Below are 21743 nucleotides of genomic sequence, written 5' to 3'. Positions count from 1 at the left end.
ATATAGAAGCCAATGCTCAAAAATAATTGTTTTTTAGCAGATGCAGATTTTGCTATCTTTTCTAAACTTTAACAGTCTAATTTTTCATTAGATGTCACGTGTTTTTTACAACATAAGGTCTCTGTTACCAGATACCTGAGAGCCTAGCCGGTCACTATAAATCCATTCACAACGCTCAATGGGGTTGGTCTGGATGGTATAGTAGATAGAAAAGGAGAAATTGCTCTTTTTCTAGGTGTCCCCTCACTCACCAGGGTTGCCCCATGGTGACATGCTTCATCATTGGGGCCATCCCAGTCCTCTACGGGCTGGGGCGTGCTGCGACTTGCGAATTACGTAGTAGCACTTATAATTGACTATGTGTGGTGCGGGTGTGATAGTGGAGTGGACTAGGTGATGTGTTTAAAAATACCTGCCCAGTAGGTTTTCAATAGACTTTATTCCTGCCTCTAGGTGGTAGTATTAAAAATGGGGTGGAAAAATAGGGTCCCTAAACGTAATGTGTTAAGGTGTACCTATCAACTCCTGTCAACATGTTTCGTGCATACCCCAAGCACTTCTTCGGGACTACACAGGGACCAGCCCTCTGTTTGCCACTCCTTAGCTCTGCAATGAGTTATTTTTAGTAAAAAATGCTGCAATCTATAATTAGTGCATGCAAGAATACCTACGTATTTATTCCAAACACGTGGTTCATGTAGTGGGACCTAACTGTGCCCCATGGACTCGGAGGGGTTCAGTATCCCAGCAAATTTGCTCACAGAATACCTCCCTCTTGCAGACACCTACTAGCGTCCCTCCGGTCCGGTCCGGAGGGACGCTAGTAGGTGTCTGCAAGAGGGAGGTATTCTGTGAGCAAATTTGCTGGGATACTGAACCCCTCCGAGTCCATGTGGCACAGTTAGGTCCCACTACATGAACCACGTGTTTGGAATAAATACGTAGGTATTCTTGCATGCACTAATTATAGATTGCAGCATTTTTTACTAAAAATAACTCATTGCAGAGCTAAGGAGTGGCGAACACAGGGCTGGTCCCTGTGTAGTCCCGAAGAAGTGCTTGGGGTATGCACGAAACATGTTGACAGGAGTTGATAGGTACACCTTAACACATTACGTTTAGGGACCCTATTTTTCCACCCCATTTTTAATACTACCACCTAGAGGCAGGAATAAAGTCTATTGAAAACCTACTGGGCGGGTATTTTTAAACACATCACCTAGTCCACTCCACTATCACACCCGCACCACACATAGTCAATTATAAGTGCTCCTACGTAATTCGCAAGTCGCAGCACGCCCCAACCCATAGAGAACTGGGATGGCCCCAATGATGAAGCATGTCACCATGGGGCAACCCTGGTGAGTGAGGGGACACCTAGAAAAAGAGCAATTTCTCCTTTTCTATCTACTATACCATCCAGACCAACCCCATTGAGCGTTGTGAATGGATTTATAGTGACCGGCTAGGCTCTCAGGTATCTGGTAACAGAGACCTTATGTTGAATATAGTATTTGGAGGGTGAGCCTTAGCTTTTTCTTCCCTCTATATCCCTTCTCTTTAGTATTGTTACGTGTTTTTTACAATCATAGATTCTGGTAGACTTTATAAAATCATTCCAATGTTTTCCTGTATGAACTTTTCAATTGTAGATGTTATCTTTTATAATGAAATATTACTTGTTCTTCTCAACCAGCTTTAGTCTTCATAAATTTGTTCCCGACAATTTAGTTCTAGATTATTCCACCTGAGCATGGTATAGATGAGAAAAATACCGTTTATCTGTCATTACTGAACATATTAGTCATGCTCTTCTTAGCAGAAAGTAGTTGACTTTGGATCCTATATTGTATGGTAAAAAAAATCTCTAGGCAGAATTTAAAACTATCAATACATCCACAGAGTTCTGTTGAATATGTGTTGTTGCCTTTCTGTTTCTCCCTTTAACTTTTAATATTCTTGTCCAACCGAGAGTCATGAGTTAATTAGAACCCCAGTCTAGAAATATATTAGATCATGTCACTTTGGAGATTCTTTCTGTCAGCTGATGCATTTCTGATACGGATTTTGTGTTTGGCAGGTATGTGTGCACTATTCATACCTTTCGCTAATAATATCATATTTTGATACACGTTCACAACATTTTATATCATGTAGCGCACGTTCATCAGGTTGGAGCCGGTGATGACTCAGGGAATTACAGTCCTTTTCATTTTTGCTAGTTATTCATTCAACTCAACAATGAGGACCCAATGTCTGAAAAAGGACTCACATTTCCTAGGTGTATGGGGTCCTTCTTCATCACCTTCTTCAAAATAAGTGTATTCATGTACTTATCAATTTCCCCAATGCTTTATCACTCTTTTGATTTGTTCTTTAAAGGGCCACTTGTTGAGAAAATGTCCTGAAGTCTCACTTTATACTTCGTATTTTTATAAAGTATTAAAGACTAAAAATCTATTGATTTCATTTGCAAGGTGCCTTTTTTCTTCCTTGAAATAATATGTGGTATTTAGCAGCTTGATCATTATCCTTTATTTATTTCATGTAACTTACACTTCAATTCAAGTGAAACGTTTGTGATATGTTGTTCCATGTCCCTATCATTTATATCCAACATTGTTTTAACTTATGTTACCCATTAACTCAGCTCCCAGTTAATTGTGATAATTTCCTCCAGTAGATACACCATGAAAAAACACATTACCCCTGTGTCGCTGCATCACAACCCATGACTCGCCTTTTGATTCCAGCGTATATTCACATGTTCTCACTGGTTTAATCAAAAACAATTTTTTATTTGTTATATTATTGTATAATATAGCCTAATATGATTAAGATCAACATAAATCTTTACTTCTCATACTAAAATTATAACTTACAAATCAAGCATATCATAGATATTATACATATATCAAACAGCGTTGGAAAATAGTATCATAATGGTGCAACCGTACAATGTGCCTAAAAAATTAAAACCCAACAACCTTTATTTTTTTGTTGAACAGATAGTTGTATATGCTACATTGACACTACATTGTCCTGATTATTAATTGCCATGCTACTCAGTTTTTTTGCTTGTTACAAAAGAATAAAAGGCAGCCAAAGACCCCCTATTGCAGATGTAGAGGGGTATTCTGATATCCTATGGGCTAAACCACTTTGGGGCTGGGGCAAGTTACAACCGCCACAAAGCAAAACACAGAGACCCTGTCCCTTTCCCTCAGCCCTTAGGGATCCGCTGAAATCCGAAACAGACATCAGACCCTCCAGACTGTAGGAAATATGTTAAATTCACAGGTTATCAGCACCCCTACAGATGCACCAGTGCTTACTTGTTCAATGATTGGAAACTTCTCATTTAACTTAGCCTCTGCATAACATTATATGCCACGACAGAGAAGACCAGAGGGATCCTGTATTGATCTGGCAATGCTGGTCGGGCTTCACCAATCTCCAAATGTAAGTTTTAAGTGTGAATGCTACAATTTTACATGACATTTTTGAGGATGAATTACACTTTAGTGACCAAAGGAGCAGACGATTGCCCTGAAAAATGTAAATAAACTGACATTCATCAAGTACTCTGATGCAGACAGGCCACAAGTTGAGAATAAAAAGTAGCTGACGCTGTCCCTTCCATTCCATACCATCTGACGGAATTCTATTTACGGTGTCCACTTTATTGCAAGTCGAGAAGTGGTTTGACCCTCAATACCCCCACCATGCCTTCCAGAATGTAGAATCAAAGTATGTTGGGTACATGGGTGTCCACAGAGATCTTTTCAGGGGGAGCACAATTTTAACATCATCCATTCTCTGACCCGTTCCAACTAGCAGAAATGTTTTAAAGGGCAAGTGAAAAATCCAGGGGGAGGCAGGGGTTGGGGGGGGGGGGGTGTTCAAGCGCCCTTCCTTGCGCCTCCATGATTGCGTACTCTTGAATTAGGCCTCACAGAGCTTTTTTTTTGTCCTCTCCCTGGCAGCATCCACTTCCTTACTAAGAAGGCTCAAAGAGGGGTGCACCTACAGAACCTTTAACTGCCTGAAGGGGTACCTGCCTAGTATTTTCCCTATGATTGCTTAAGAGATATATGAAAAGAGTGACACTGTCTTTTCTACTGAAATTAGGGATGCGCATTCACGCTCTGATTTAGGTTAAAAAAAGGGCAACAAGTAAACAACAGCATTACACTTTCACAGTAGAGAGGCTTTCTCATTCCTTTGGAAATTTTGAAAGTGTTTTATTACTATTACTCTCAATATAGAACATATTTGTAGGTAATTGTTCTTATCCACCCTTACCTTTGTGAACACATGAAATGCAGATTAAACACACAGCTCTAAGCAGTATGTGATCCACTGACCTGTATACAAGGCATCACTGCTAAGATATAACAAATAAAGTCAGGAAGTGAAAACTAACTTATATCTAGATGATTAGATGAATTCCCAACATGCCAATCCCCTGTTAAGGTTGTACTATCACTTTGTAACATGTCAGTTCCTATGTCACTATTGTGCATTGTGTTTGCTAACTAATCGTAGCACATCTTCGTTTTAGAATTTGTGCCCTGAATGTAGGCCATTGTCATAGAGCTGCCACATGGGCAAATGAAATGGATGATATCCTTCAGCCATGCATCGCTTTTAAGTTAAAGGAATTCATGACACTCGGATCAAGGGAAAAGAAAATCTTAAATAGCTCTTTGTTGAAAATGTAAGACTAGCTCAAGGTGTCACACATGACATAGGTCTAAGTGGAAGCGTGTTGTTTAGCTGTCACCTCCTACAGAAAAAACACATTCTAGTTTGAAGACAGATATTACTTGAGAAGAAAGTAAATTGCACAGTTCTACAGATGTATTAAACATACAGAATCATAGCTCACTATATGCTGTTCTAACAACAGTCCACAATTCATGATCAAAAGGTATTTGACCAGCCCCCTCTTTGGTTCAACACACTTTCTACAAGGCCTGGCTGGAGCCTCAACACACTGGACCTCTGCGAGTCAGGGAAGAGAGAACCAGGCATTGCCTTGTCTTCAAGTATTCCGCTAAGTGACTTGACACCTGCTAGGTCAAGAGCTCCTAAGCTCAGCCTTCGTCTTCGAGCTAACTTTCTGTGATCCCAATCCTGTTTCAGTTAATGAGAAAGCCTGGTTACCCACTGATTTGAATGTAACTTTTACTCCAAACTGATTTTAAATGCTAAAATCATTTGGCCACTTTATTTTGCATTGTTTTTGATAGTTTTACAATATCCCTTTTCCCCTGGTGGGTGACTGAACTTGCTTATTACATTTTTTGTTTTGTATCTTATTCGGATGGACATTTAGGTTCTACATACCCTACTGTTATTGCTGTCTGACCTATTGTTGTAAATATTCCACCTGTACTTTCTCTAAGGAAAAGCCTTACTGCTTGAATTAAACCAGAAAGGGTGGACTATTTATATATTTAAAGAAACCAGGTTAACTACGTGATCAGATTGATTGTGCCTTGAGGAGGCTCAGTACAGCCTAGATCAAGACCCCATGGCCTAACATTACGATTTCCTACATTGTTCCTAATTTCTAAGGGCTTTATTACGAGTCTGACAGTCAACGGACCGCTAGACTCACGGGGTGCAGTGGTGGTAGTCTTCCAACTTACGACCAGGGTGGTCGGGCTGCCCTGGGACCACCGCAACCACCAGGGATCTGTATCACTGTCGGTGGTGCGGTGGTATTGAGCCCGCAATATTCTTGGCCTGGCCCCTGCGGGCCCGCCAAGCATATTAACGAGTTTCCTCACTGCCACACTTTTCATGGTGTTGCGACCTCCATGAAAAGTGTGGCGATGAGGAGACAAAGTTGTGCCTCACACCATGTGGATGTACACGGGGGCACAACATGTGCCCCCCTATGTGCATGCACACCAGAACCTGCATGGTATGGACCGCAGCTGTCCATGCCGTGCAGGTACTGCCTTTGTTATTCCCACGCACCACAAAACTCTTAATAAGGCCCTATTTAAGAAAGGTAGGTCTGGATTCTCAAAGGTCCTTAGGGCTATAGGTGTTAGCTACATACATGAAATATTTCTGCCTGCAAAGCAGAACACATAACTCACACAATGAGCATTATTGTATTGAAATCCATGTACTCTTGTGGAAAGATCTGCATGTCTGCAGGACTAGGTGAAGTTTCGTAGTGGGAAATGAGGAGGTTAAAGATGTGCCAGGCAGGGGGGGGGGCAAAGTGGCTGCATAGTGCCTACTCACAAACAGTTTCCACTCATTATCACATGCTACATAAACATGGTAAGGGGTTCCTACAAAATGCCGTCCTATGTGTCTCTCAGGGTCAGATGGAGTGTATCGGAGTCAACATGTGATTTTATTACAGAAGATCGACCCCCAGAATATTGTGGTACAAGAATATCGAGAACAGAAGATCGAGGGGAAAAATATTAAATGGAAAGGATATATAGGGAAGTATAGATTTACCTTTCCTGTGATATCTAAGTATCTACCACATAGGTACATATATGTGGAGTTAGGTATAATCAAGTCAGACATACCAGTTGATATTGTTTTCGATATGTTGTTGTCGATATTGTTTCCCATCAATATTCTGAAGTTGATATTCAGGGTTGCCACTTCACCATATTTAATGTAGGTGTATGGAAAAAAAGTCACAACAAGGAAACATATTTTCCAAGTGGGGAAAGCAATGAGGTTAAGAAACTGCGATCCGCAGCAGAAATTGGTGAGTTTTTTGCTTGCTGACAATCCCTTTGTGTAGGTTCAGGGTTACCTAACATACTAATGTAAATCTAGTAAAGTGGAAGACTAATAGGACAGACATGCGGGGCATGTTTACAAGAGGATATCGCCACCAGAATTTTCACTTTTTGTGACGTTCTGGTGGCCATGTTCCTCTCTCCTCATTTACAAAGTGACATTAAGCCACTTACGTTGCTTAACGCGGCCTTGTAAATAAGGCCCCCAGTCTCTTAGCGATTAAGGGAAGTCTGTGAGAAATCACAGGAGGAGTAGGAGTAAAGCTGCTCCAGCTGAGCAGACATATGCCTACGCTTTCTTTCTCTTACTGTGGCAGGAGTAGAAGCAGGTCTGTCTCTACTGGAGTAGAAGTAGGCTTAAACCTTCTGCTAGTGCAGAAGTAGGCTTACGTCTTCTGCTGTGACAGAAGTAGGCACACATCTGTCCTCTCTGGGGCAGAAGTAGAAAAGTGCATGCACTTACTGGGGCATAAATAGGTATAAACCTGCGTTGCCTGGTGCAGAAGTAAGCTATCCTGGCTGAAGACGGCTGATAGCCAGAAACCGGTCCTAGGATGCTTGATTCCGGTCCAGGAAAGACATGGCTTGGCAGTTCGGGCTGGACTGTTCCCATGAGGCACAGGGTCAAGACTGATTTGCATATGGCCATGTCTGAACTGGGGTGGCTTGGTGAGCAAAATAACGATGGATTAAACCCAGATCTGTGACTGGGGGTGAATGTTTTGTCATTGTGCAACATATTCCGTCCATCATCTTGTGTGTTTTGCAGAAGTAAACACAAGCCTGCTTCTCTGAGATTTTTGATTGCTTTATGCACCGGCCCAGGCTCCTTAATGATGATGTCCTTGTTAAAAGAAGTTATGACACTTTGTTACATTTCTTGTTTACAATGAACAATGAAGCACCTGAGGATCAATTACCTTTTTGATCTGCTTAATTATTTGCTTGGTTGCAGGATGGTGAGATATCCGCCTTCTGGGCTCAGAGGTCAGATGAGCGGTTGTACCACATCAATGGGTTTCCAAGGAGCACAGAGCATTAGTTTAATGACCCTGTTGAGAGCATGTTATTGATGGGGCCGTGAGTCACCACCCGTCCATTGCTGGTTCTTTGTTAAGCGGTCTGTGGTATTTATCAGCTGCAAGATGCAGCTCAGTGAAGCTGCCCTGGAATAAATGTTAACACAGTTCCAGTGAATTATAACCTTCGTGCAAATAATGGCAGTCCAAACACAACCATAGCCTTCGTCCGGTTTGTTGTGGGGATGGGCGCTAATCCTAGCCCTGGATAACGCACTATGGTGCACCGAGAGAGCAAATGTGACAATCTGCAGGGGATCTGAGATTGTTCCATGTCCCTACAAGAAAATATTTAGATCATGGCGCCAACTCATTTTCCTGCACAAATTTGCACATAAAATGACTATAAAGTGTTAGGTTTCATGGACAGTTCAGAAGAGAAACTGCTGAAATATTCCAAAACTTCAGCAATGAGCATTAAGTCTCAGTGGTGTAGCTAGATGGGGCGGTCCGCCCTGGACAGCAGTTTTTTTGGGGGTGACAGGTGAGGTGAGCAATTTAGGCAATTTTTTTTTGTTGATTTCATTTTCCCCTCATACTCAGGCACCGCCTCTGGTGGCAAAAGCTCTAGCCCGCCACTGTTAAGTCTGCTGCAGCAAATCATGTATGTCTTTTTAAGAGAAGGAAAGCTTGTGCTGCTTCTTCTAGCCCAAATCAGGGCTCAGTGGACGTGGAACTCCTCAGCCCATCCAGCTTTGATTCTAGCCCCCTACACATCACCCCACCACGAGCCTACAGAGCATCTTGCATTTGTCCACATGACTATCTGCTCCAGGATTATTACTAATTTCTTCATAAGCATTGTGGCAACTGAGATGTTCAGAAATAAGTTGTATTTTGATAACACAGAACATAGAAATGCTCATATAACCCACCACCTCTACCTCCCCCAAAAAAGCAACCATTTGAAACATCCAAAACAGGTTATAAAATGTACGTCGTTTTGAAACTTTACCTATGCTCTTCTGTGATTAAAAAAAAAAACACACACAAAATTATCGAGTTAAAAAATAGCGCCACTCTTTGATTTATAAAAATTGAGGTTAAATACAGCAAGAAAAGCAGTCTGAAGTAGAAAGAATAGTAATAGTCCCTCTCTAGAGCTACTGTAGCCCCTACTTTTCTGTGAGGGCTAAGGGCTTTCCTTGTTTTCCTGAGCCTAATGAAGGAGATTTAGGAAAAGGAGTCCTACAAAAGTGTCAATGAATGATCGAAAGCTGTATTTTAAAGCTCAGTTCACAAAAAAATTAAATCTATAAATTTAAATCTATATATCTTTGACCTGCACCTACATCCCTGGGATTGCACATGTAAATCTATGCAGGGCTTAGATTTCTATTCAAACCTGTGAAACACAGGTCTGTTGAGCAAAGGTTTGGGCAAACTCCTCCCAGACCCTCTTCTACTCTTTTGGCATAGTGTCTGACACTGTCGGGTAAAGAGGAGAGCCACACGTTCATGCCCAGGAAGACATCAGCTAACTCAGTCCTTCAATAATAATTCAGCCATTGGCAAAAGCGCAACTGACGACGAGGGCTAATACCATTGGGTGTGCTAATATTCCAGGTTGTGATCAACCTGGCTACCCCTTTCCCATTTTTTTTTTACATAATTATAATTTCTATTTGTAAAGCGTGAACATACCACCCTTTAAGGTTTTAAGGCATGGGGGGCCATCAGGCAGTGCTTAATTTGAGCAGGTGCTTTCAGGTGCTCAGCACCGGCACTTCTTTCACACTACGATTTCTGTTCCTGCAGGTGGTGGTTTCAATATTCATTGCCAAATTTAAAATAAAAAGAACCACATACCTTGCATGGTGACGGGCTGGTATGTTTTCATAGGCAGGCATACATCTGTTCAGGCAGGCATGATTGTGTATCATCACTTTAGTGATGATGTTGTCACGCCTATAATGAATCTAAGAAGTCATCAACGAATGGCTTGCATTCTATTCCCGGAGTCTGCTGCACCCTGCCACTGCCTGAGCCTAAGCCTCCCATTGGATAACTGTAGTGGGGGCCTGCAGCCCTGCATTGCTACTATCTTCAACGGGCTTGATGTGGGGATGTCCCACCGCAACTTTTGTGCGCTATGGAGTCACCTGCAGTTTCCGTGCTCTGCCTCCAAGCATGCTAATTGCTGAGTGTGCTTGAGCCCAGTAGGTGCAACAGCCATACTCACATCTCACAGGCATTGCAGCATTGCAGCTGGGGACAGTGCTTGTGCTGTGGCAGGCAGGGTCACAGCAAGCTGAGCAGTGGAGGCCTATGCCGTCATCATAACTGGACTAAACCAATTACAGGCAGCACTAGCAGTGACATGACCTGCTGTGCTCAAGCAGCCATCTGACCTGCAACAAACCCAGTCAGACCACACTGATTAATATGTTCCAAAAAAGCATTTTCATTTGGTGTACATTTTGTTTTCGCACTCATCTGTCGGAAAAGGTAAAAAAGTAAAACGCATGTCTTAGGGGACAGACAGCAGAGCATGGTTACAGGATGGAGACTGAGGTAGTGTGGGTGATGAAAGTTGGGCACAACAGAGGTAGAAGTGGGCTGCAGCCTCCTTGGCAGCATTTTCAGCCCCGGCACTTAATTTTTTTTTAACAAATGAAGCACTGCATCGGAGAGATTAAGTGAGCTATTGCCCAGAGTCACATGATGCTGAGCTGGCACCGGGGATCCAACTGTGATTTTCGTGTTCCAGAGTTTGCTGCTCTGACCACTGCACCACACCTATGCCCATACATATCCTCTAAGGAACAGATAGCTTCTAAGAGTTTACATCGGAAAAGTAAAATGTTTTCCCGCTTGCATTAAAAAAAGGTGACTTGAGTTTAGAAACCATAGCGTCAAGGTAGGTAGATATCAATTTAAGAACAGTAAATCTTTGCTTACCTGTATTTACTGATCTTGATGACCAATGGGTTGTTAATATTCTGAGGTCGATATTGATGAAGCTGGATATTAAAACCTCAATATTGTTCCACCACATCTGCTAACGTGTTATTTGACTGACTCTACTCTTTATGGGTACAAACTGGTTCATTCGACATATAAATGAGGGTGCCGAAGACCTCATGACATTACAGACAAACTGGTCTCTTATGTCTAGTCTGATATATGACTGACTATCCGAGCACTACTGGCCTTTTTGAGGTACTGGCATGGAGCCTGGACATTAAATAGAGGTCTATTCATCAGGTGCTTTGGCAACCCACTGGATATTTTACTTGCTACAACTTGAACTCCTGTGGTATGGACAGCCCAAATGAAACAGGTTCACCATCGGGGTGGCTTTTTGCTGGCCTTGCCCCATCTGCATTCTTTCTAGTTCCCTTTTTACCACTCACCAAGTGAATAAGGCAAAGCAAAGAACACTTTGAAATAAAAAGGAGGGCTGGAGCTGATCAGCAATGCCTGGAAGATGAAGCAAGTTTGTAGAAGAATCCGAAAGAAAATGCGAGATGAAAAGAAAATGGAGATATCAAAAACGTGGGAAAGAAAGACAAAGATATAAATATATAAATACATACGTACAAATATATATGTGTGTGGCACTTCTTCAAATTTGTCTGTTACAGATAGCCACACGGTTTTAGCTGTGGTCCTATTGGGGACTCCCTTAAAAAGTTCTAGCCATGCCATTGAAAAGAGGCAGACTCTTGCAAGCACTCAGGACATTTAATACAGCCAATGAGAAGCAGTAAGCACCACACCCATGGGGCAATAAGAGCTAGCAGTGAGGAAAGATAGGATGAATATAAGAAACTCCAAAAGATAGTTATTTATGTTATGTTATACAGCGCGCTAATACCCTTAGGTGTCTGGGCGCTTATGGTCCAAAGCTGTAAAAGGGAAGCTCATTTTTAAAAAGACAGGTTTAAGGTGTATCCTAAATTCAAACAGGGATGAAATCTTTCTGAGAGAAAGTGGAAGAGAGTTCCATATCCTGATAGTACTATGTCTGAACACCCGCTCCCCCCCCCCCAGTTCGTCTTTTTTGACTCTGGAGGTAGGCATTAGGAAAGCATTGGCTGACCGTAGTGATCTGCTAGGAGAGTACCAGCTAAAAGCATGCCAAAGAAATTGTGAGCCTTCTCTGTAAAGTGCCTTGTGTGAGTTACAAAGTACCTTGAATTTCACGCGCTGGGCGACTGGAAGTCAATGTAACTCTTGGATCCAAGCCCTAATGGACTGGTGCTTGGGAACGTCTAGCACTAATCTGGCGGCTGCATTTTGCACCGATTGTAGTCTTCTGAGCTGATTGGACTGCACGTTATTATATAAGGCATTACAATAGTCCAGTGTTGATAAAACCAGGGAAGTTAAAACTGTTTTTCAGTTTTTTTAGGGATAAATGGAAGAATTTTACGGACGGTTTTAATGGTAAAAATGTAGAAGACACCACCTGTGAAATCTGAGATTTAAAATTAAGCTTTTCATCTATTTTGACCCCCAAATTCTTAGCCTTTGCAACCGGTGTAGGAAGGGGGCCCAAAGTACTTGGCCACCAAACTGGAGACCATAGAGGAAACAGCTTTCCAAATAGCATCACCTTGGTTTTACTTGAATTTAACTTCAAGCAATGCCAACTCGTCCTTGCTTAGGGAGACCATGCAATCATGAAGTTTGGTGGAGTAGTTAACATCCTTGTCTATTGTTGAAATAACCAATTCTGTGTCGTCGGCATACGAGGTTGGGATTAGATCAAAACTTCTGATCAAAGGTACTAGTTCAGACACATAAATATTAAAAAGCATAGGGCTCAATGAAGAGCTCTGTGGTACCCCACAAGGCAGAATAAAAGGTGCAGATTTAAAATCGCCTAGTTGCACGGTCTGAGTCCTATCTGCTAAAAACGAAGTTAAAAGTGAGAGTGCCTTTCCTCTCAAACCTATAGTCTTTAGATGTTCATTCAACAAGGTGTGGTCTACGGTATCAAATGGCGCGGACAGGTCAAGGAGGATGAGAGCCGCCGACCCACCGCCCTCTAATGCGGTGCGTATTTCCTCCGTGGTCTTTATCAGAGCTGTCTCAGTGCTGTGACATGACCTAAAACCGAACTGACTTTGGTCTAAAATTTTGTTTTCTAGTATGTAGGTAGAAAGTTCTACATTTACAATTTTCTCTAGAATTTTCGCAGGAAGCTGGAGCCTCGTATTGGGTTGATAATTGGCCGGATCCGTTATATCTAAATTAGTTTTTTTTCATAACGGTAAGATGCAGGCCTGTTTTCACAGTGTTGGAAATATTCCTTGTAAGAGCATCTGATTGTAGATGTCAGATAGCTGAGGACTAATAATATGGCTTATATTATGTAGAGTCCTCGGAGGACAGGAATCATCCGGGGAGCCAGATTTAGTCCTTAACAGAAGGGTGGCAATTTGCACTGGGGAGGTAGGGGTAAAATGTAAGAGCGGCGTTACGGTCTTAGCTTCCTGTTCTGTAACATTAGTGCTAGGTGTATACAAGGGAAATTGAACATAAATTAGATCAACCTTTGATTTAAGCGCCCGCGCCAGTGTGTTACAGAAATCTTAAGTGCAGTTATCAGCATCGTCCTTTTTAATGGTTGTCAAGTTGTTTATAACCTTCAAAATTTCCTTACTTGAATTACCCGATATTTCTATCTTCAACGTAAAATATTGGCTTTTCTCAGTGATTACTTTTTTCTTATATTCAGTTAGCATTCTTTTATATTGTTTTTTCTCAACTGCATCATAATCTTTACGCCAGGCTCTTTCTTGCCTCCTACAGGCTTGTTTTTCTGATCTGAGAGCTTCAGAAAACCATCGGGCAGATGGCGTCTTTCTGTTTTTGTTAGCCACCATGACAGGTGCTAATTGAGCAAAATTAGATTCAAGCCAAGAAGTATAACTTCTAGCTAAACCTCTACTTCCAACTCAGGGTCTCTGAGACTATAAACTAGCTGGCTTTCCAGTACGCCTAAATCCATATTGTGCCAGACTATCCTGCTAGTATTGGTAGTAATGTAATGTAATGTAAAAAATATTTCTATAGCGCAACTAACACCAAACGGTTTCTTGGCGCTCGAGCAAAAAGGGGAGAACAGTCCACAGAGCAGAGGTGTTAGTTGTAAAAGTTGTGGAAATTGGGAGAACAAAAGGTAAAAAATAGGATGGGATAGGATGAAAACAACATTCTCAGTCTGTGCTGATATCAGAGAGGAACTTAATTAGCCGTGAGAATCCATGCTGGATGACAATACACACATTGAAATGTCAATGTGTATTTTAAACACTTGAGTATATACCAGTTTAATAACATTAGTGTAAAAAGTAACATTCACTAGTCCTACAATTACGAGCAACTGGGCAGGCATTCTGAGCAGGCTCCTGGCACAATGAACAGATCTATGATGTAATTGAGCATCAGTGATCACCTCTGACAGGTCAGTATAAAGCGAAAACCTTGACACATTTCGCCATAACCCCTGGAATGCTGCCATATGGAGCATCATTTTACAAGCATCCTGGATTCTTTGATTGACAAAACCACGTTGCACAATATTTGAGCAACACCTAGAATTATATTGAATGCATCCGTGGTAAATGTATTTTATTGCACACAAATTTTGATGGGATATTTACTGGTTCAGAAACAGTGAAGAAAACTGTGCCCTGACACTGTAATCGAAACTGGTTCTATTTTTGTTTTAAAAATGATTTTCACTTTGCAATTATATTACTGAGGCACACACTTTCTCAGACTTAAATTGTTTCTGGTGTTCCCCAAATATTTCCCTGCAATGCATACATGTTATTGTATCAAGTATACAGATTTATTTTAAGCATGCACATGATTACTGCTAGTGAGAAATATTGTGTCAGGCCTTGAAATATTCAAATATTTCTCTGGTTCCCATTCAAATTTGTCAGGAACAAAAGTTGTAGTCAAAACATTTCATTAACAGTGTTCTAAAAAACGAAGTTTAGTTCAATTTTCCTAAAGTTTTCTTGAGGTGTAACTACCCTCAGTCTCACATGAAGAAAGTCAGCAAATTAATGAGGCCCCTTGCGGCACTTTTGCGCCGCTGGAGTGTCCATTTTTTATATGTTCCGGTGCCGCAATGTGCCGCAGCATATTTACAAGGCCACATAAAGCCACTTTGCATAGCTTTTCATGGCCCTGTAAATATGTGCCCCTTTCACGCAGAACACTGCGTGAAAGGGGTGTTGCATGGGAGTTGCTGGGGGTGATCCCACGCAACACCCATGGCATCTGAAGTCACTTTTGTGACACACTCCAGCAATGCGCCACTTTTGCGTCATACAGATATGTCAGAAATACTGACGTATCTGTAACTCCTTGCGCAATGATGCGTCATACTGTCAATATGACACATCATTGGTGGTGCAAGGAGGGCGCAGTGAAAAGTGACGCATCGCTGTTTTCACGCAGCGATGCGTCACTTTTCATAAATGAGGCCCTATATACATTTCACACACTTTGTATCTTAAAATCCTCTCATTAGTCACATCCACGTTTTTTATTGGGTTTCATGCAGACATGAACTGAAGTCACCTTGTGGAGTGGGGGCACTAATGATGCATAATTAAAGACTAACTGGGACACCTAATTTGGCTAACATGTAGGATACTTTCATTGCATTCTGTAGATCTTTCTTTCACAGTTCCTCTATCCTAATTTCATTATCTCCACACAAACTTTTTTTCTTTTCTCTTAGAGTTAATTATAAGAGATTATTTTCACTTTATCTTGCACAGTTTTCCTCTCCTGTTGCTTTAATTGTTTTATTTGCTTAGGTCACTGTGAGGCTGTGGTCCATGAAGAAGGTACTATAAATAAACTAATGTATTTGATTCTATAAATAGAGGAAACTGTGGAACAAAACCAATCAGCTCAGTTCTTGTCAAGGCGATTGGGATATTTTGAGAATTATAACAATTCTGGTTCCAGTCATAAAAAGGAAGGTCTGTGTGTAAAGCTGTCTTGCTACTAAATTACACTTAAGGGCTGATTGTGAGATGGACAGTACTGCTGGGGTGGTACATTTGCACGTGAAAATAATGTTTCTGTGTGATAATATCGCACTGGTATCAGCAGTTATCAGTTAAACCCAGTAAAGTGGGGAATTACAGTGTGGAATTTGATTTACTGGTCGTAAAACAACTCAAAATTCGCAATTCGGTTGGGTTTTAATGTATACATTTACCTCCTGCTCTTGGAAGGTGGTAAATGTATGCTGAGGCCTCTGTGGAAGAAGAGGGAGTGGAGATGTGGGGAGTGGAGGAGGGAAGGGGGTGCTATGTTCTCACAGGGAAAGATCCTTATGCACTTACCCCACCCAGCAAAAAAGCGAGGGGCCTAGGCTTGGCCTCTGGTACACCCAAAGGTTCATATGATTTTTTGGGGTAAATCTACTACCTGATAAATCCAGGTCGGGTGTTCCAACACCATGGAAAACCAGTTGCGGGAACACAGATCCACTCAGAATCAGGGAGAGCGGTGGAAGGGCGTACAGGAACTCCACGTCCCTTGACTGATAACTAGTTCCTCATTGGCATTTTTTTAAATACTCCAATGTCGTAGAATCTGAACATGGAAGGTACATGTAATCAATCAACAAGACCTGAAAGATAAAAGTAACTCCTTTGGTTTTGTTTATTTCAGGCGAGGAGTTTTGCATCTCCACCAGAGCACCGGCATCAACGACCTCGGCCTGCCGCGCTGGCAGCTGACATCTTGTCTGATTGTCGTTATAGTTCTTCTCTACTTCAGTTTGTGGAAAGGAGTGAAAACGTCTGGAAAGGTGAGATTTTGGGATGATAAACCAGTTTTTTTCAAAGTGACTTATTTAAATCAACGGTGTAAAATATGTTATGAGAACTGCTGAATCATGGATGCAGAGCTATTGTTTGATGGTTACAATGTTTACACTGGCTTCCAATACGCAAGCGTGTCACATTTAAGGTATGCTGCATCGTGCACAAAGCAGTAAATGGTAAAGGTCCTGGCTATCTAGCAGAAAAACGTATTCAATACCAGCCACATAGACCTCTACACACAGGAGCCAAACTCCTACTCCTTGTCCCGCGTTTTAAAAAATCCCGCTTGGGTGGGAAGGCATTCTTCCACTTAGCCCCCTATTACTGGAATGAGCTGCCTACTCAGCTCTGGAGATGCCCATATTACCTTCTATTTAGAAAGCTCCTTAATACCGAGCTTTTTTAAAATACCCGCTTCTGATCTGCCTTGACTGCAGCACCTCAGTAGGGCGGAGATACCCCTTTGTGGGTGATTTGGGTGCTTTACAAGTAATGCATGATCACTTTTAAACTCCATCTCTTCATTCAGAAGCAAAAAATGTGGGTATCCTGGAAAATGAATTAGCACTCCTGCAGATCTGGGAGTGTGCTTCTCCCAAGCTGTTAGATTTCAAACCCCCCCCCCCCCCATCCCCCTAAATGCCACTGTGACTGGCCCAATTATAGATGTGTTCTGTTACGTCCCCGGGGGTGGCATCAGCAGGCCAGTGGGAGCTCTGCAAGAATGGACTTGCACTCTGTGCTTACTGGGATCGCTTTGCGTATTGCCTTACAATGACGACATACTTGTGGGATACCATGTGTGCTGCTGGTGCTTGGCAAGAAACAAATTGATAACATTACATTCCTCCCAAACTTCAGAGTTGAGCAAAAGTTTCTCAGATTTTGCAACTGGCACCTGTATGGATGCAGAAAAAGAAAGAAAGAAAGAGGAAATGAGACAGAGAGACACCGAAAGGTATGGAGAAAGAGATAAAGCGAGAGCTATCCATCATTTACTGTTCATAGTCTTTGTACTTCTGTAAAGGCTGAGGGTGAAACCTCAGAGAATAGTGCCAAAGTTATACTGGCATTTTCTGATGACAGCTCTAAGCCAAAGCACTCCGGACGGTTACCGGACGATGGTGTCACTTCTTCTTCCACTTGGGTGGAGATCATTGGGGTCATGACCGGTGATGCTGGGGTTCCTTGATCAAGTCTGATTGATGGAGTCGAACTCTAGTCCTTTGGGCTGGTGAGTGTGCTTCCTTATTGTGCGGACTGTGGCAAAGTATTTTTGAAGTATAACAAAGTGCATGTGAGGCTATGACCTCCTTAATTGTCAGTTATCATGCTGCTGTTGATTTTGGTCACTCACCATGGAGTATGTTAAAAACTAGGTTTGAACTTTTCACCGCCTGGACAGGTGCCCAAAAGTACAGGATTGCCCACTTAAACAGATGGTGGTTTAGCGTGTCAATGCCGACTTACTACATCCTTACTGTGTTGCCTTTGGGGTTTGATGGCTTCATTGCTACCTATGTGGGGAGTCCAGGACAAATGATTCAGGATGAACTCTCATGTTTGTCACCCTTGCAACATCACAACTGGAGAGGTCTTGGTCGAAGTGTGCGGAGTGTTGTAGTAGCCATGTAAAAACTGGTGTATGGCCCATTCTACATGCTGGTCCCTAGCTCAAGAATCCGGAAGACTTTGTTGAGCGTCTTCATAAACCTTTCCATTCCTCTCCATTCACTTGGGGCCATTGCAGTATGATATGTCAATGTTTTATACCAAGGGACTGGACATATGTGTCTTTTTCTAGTCCTTGGAATGTTGGACCATTGTCCCTTCTGACCTGCAGGGGAAGGCTGTGAGTAGCAAACACCACTTCTAGTTTTGCTATTTCCTTGTTGGATGATGTGGAGTGAACCACTCTTTGTCTGGATATTTACTGTAATTGTCAACAATGACTAGGAGGTGATGGCCTCCAAGCAGAGAGGCAAAGTCCGTGCTCGGTCGAGCCCAATGCAATTTGGGACTGTCTTCAGATATGACCAGTGCAGGCGAATCAGCTTGCTCTACTGCTTAGCAAGTAAAGCACTTGGCAACAGTTTTCTGTACCTGAGTATCTCGGTCGGGGAACCAAACTTTCTGCCGGAGACACTTTTTTGGTCTTCACTACTCATTGATGAGTGTGGGGGGTGGTTTGTAGAATCCTGAGCAGGAGCTGAGGCAGAATTACAATGTGGTTCATTGTTACAGCTGATCACCTTCTGCTAAACACTGCTCCCTGCAAACTTTATACATCACTTGTATTTGCTTTTGGTTTTTCATTTTGGCTATTCTATCATGTTGGGCCATCAGTTGTTGGCGGCGAGCACCAGTTGGACATGCCAGAAGCATTTGTCAATCTGGGAAGCTTGGCATATTTCAGTTAGGGTCCTAGGCTTTGCCAATGACCCATCGACAACCCAAGAATGTTTTCCTCTATTTCTCTGGCTGCCTGCTCAGCTAAGGTTGCAGCTCAGTAGGGGCATGATAGACTGCTGGATTATCATGGCCGGGCTGATAAACAACCTCAACTGCATGTTCCTGGAGCTGTAAGATCAATTTGTACATTCTGAGTGTGGGTTTAGACCTTGACCCTTGGAACAGGGGAACTAGGGGCTCGTGATCAGTACACACGCGAAATCTTTTTCAATACAGATATAGAGGAAAATGTTAGCATCCCTGTAGCACACTAATGGCCGCTTGCTCACTTTGGGAGTACCTTTGTTCTGCATTGGTGAGAGTTTGATTGACATGAGTGATCGCGTCCTACCCATCGGGATGTTGTTTCTGCATCAGATGAGCTCCAAGTTCTGCTGGGTTGGCAACTACAACTAGTTCAGTTTGTTTGTTGAGGTCATAGTATTTCATCATGATCTCCCCTGATAGGGCAGCGTTGGTGTCATCAAAAGCCTGTTGTTCTTCGGGTCCCCACACCTATGAAGATTCGGCCCTCAAGTGGTCATGTAGTGGTTCAGTTAGTGAGGTGAGATTGTGGATGAATATGCCATGGTATGTGACCATGCCTATAACATTTCCAACGTTTAAGACATTGATGGGCAGACAGGTATTTTGAATGTCTTGTACCTTCTTTGGGTCGGGTGACACTCCTCATTCAGAAGATCTGTATCTGACGAACTCAATGGTTCTTAAAAACACAAATTTTTCATGATAAAGTGTCAATCCACTTTGTTTTAATGTGTGACAGTAATGCCCTCAGGTGTCAGTTGTGTTGTTCCATGGTCAGGACAAAAACTAGAACATCACTGCTGACATTTAACAAACCATGAAATCCTGAATGTGCTGCCTGTGTGCAATTTTGAAAGACATCAGCAGTGCTGGAAATCCCAAAATATAGCCTGCACTATTGGTGCAGTCCCACATGCGTTGAGAATGTTGTGTTGTATCTAGATTCCCTGCTGAGATTGATCTGATGATATCCTTACTCCAAAGAAATCCCTGAGGACCATTTGGCTCCTTTGATTTCAGTGATGATGTCATCAACTGTGGGTGCCAGATTGCACTCTCTCTCTTGATTGCCCTATTTGGCATTCACATGTCTACACATATGTGGACGGCTCTAGATTATTTTGGCGCTATGATGGAGAGCATGCACGAGGTTGGGCCCTCCACTTTCTCGATAAGCTTTCAGCTTCAAGGCTCTCCAGATCGAGCTCTGCTTGTGCTTAGATGTGGAAGCGGATTCTACTATGTTGGAGCACTACTGGTTGGATGGTGTAATTTAGTTGAAGTTTGGCAACTTTATTCTTTAGGTAGCCAATGCCTTGGAGCACCTCTGTGAACTCTTCTAGGACCTGTACAAGTATTTGCTGTTGTACTTGAAATGCAAAGGCAATTCGTTTTAGTGACTCTGCTGCAATGCAACTGATGAGGGTGGTCCCTTTTCCTCGTGTTATGAAAAATCTTGCTAGAGTTGAGTTTTGCTGGTGTTTGACTTTGGGGACAAACATGTTGGTGAGATCATTTTTGGACAGTACTACTATATGGGTAGATTTCTGTTGTTGTCTGGAATAACATTGGGGATGGTCGTAGTTGTTGGTAGTCCTTCATCAGTATTAAGCACACCATGGCAACTGTATCAATCAAACAGCTTGTCTGACGTCCATGAATTTGTAATTAGCATTGTGGTTGTTTTCTCCTCGCGTCTAGTGCTCTCCAAGCTCGTAGATTAGGTGTAGTTGCATGATGAGTTTTTTTTCATCAGAGTCTTCTAGTTGGTCTTTTCCTCATTTATCAGACTTGAAATGCCTCACTGTGGCATTTGCTTTCTTTGTTGTCTGGCCTGCTTTCATATTTTGTATGAGTGTCATTTTACAAACTCCGTCGCAGTGGTTAATTTTTCCGCATGTGGTAACATGATGTACTGTCTCACCACAATACTCTTTTTTTTATTTTTGAAATGTGTTTATTGAGCAGAGCAAAATAAGCATAGTTTTTTTTGTTTCAAAGCTTTATTCGACTTTTAGTCATAAAAGCAAACCTCCTAACCATGATACAATAAATACTAAGCATAAAAGTAATTAGTTAAAAACATATTAAACAACAAAAGTCGAATGCTGATAAGTTCTAGAAAATGTATACATGCATTTTAAAAATTCATTAGAAAAAGTTAAAAGAAAACAAGCAAGGTTAAACAGGCAGTTGATAATCCATATTAACCAGTAGGCTTTACAGCACGTGATCTTATTACCCACGCCCAGGCCAAGAATTTAGCTACGCCTATCACCAGTGGTGTTGAGGAATCAGATGTTAAAATTCTTAGGGCTTGTGAACAACAGCGGGTGCCCATATTTTTACAAACTGGTTTTAGCCACTTTCGACGGTGGGTGGCATACAAAGGGCAAGAAAAAAGCAGATGCGCAATGTCCTCTGTTTGGTTTTTACAATGTTCGCAGAAAGCGTCCTGCAATGGGGACCAGTATTGTCTAAAAGCGTTCACTGGGAGTGTTCCCACACGAAATTGGAAATATAGTTTCCTGCCAAATGGACGTTCAATTACATCCCAATAT

The 21743-nt window shown here is 42.1% G+C and overlaps 1 protein-coding gene across 1 annotated transcript in view; it reads left to right on the top strand.

Moving 5' to 3' along the window:
- Window positions 1–21743, top strand: part of SLC6A3 (solute carrier family 6 member 3) — a 711041-nt gene that overhangs the window by 427958 nt on the left and 261340 nt on the right. Inside the window, exon 4 of the mRNA XM_078685725.1 lies at window positions 16529–16667. Coding sequence (XP_078541851.1) covers window positions 16529–16667 — 139 coding nt within the window. The remainder of the gene's footprint in view (window positions 1–16528; window positions 16668–21743) is intronic.

Source organism: Lissotriton helveticus, chromosome 4_1 (genome assembly GCF_964261635.1).
Source record: "Lissotriton helveticus chromosome 4_1, aLisHel1.1, whole genome shotgun sequence".
Taxonomy (NCBI): Eukaryota; Metazoa; Chordata; class Amphibia; order Caudata; family Salamandridae; genus Lissotriton; species Lissotriton helveticus.
Note: the sequence above shows the minus strand (reverse complement) of the source record. Positions and strands in the feature narration are given on the sequence as shown.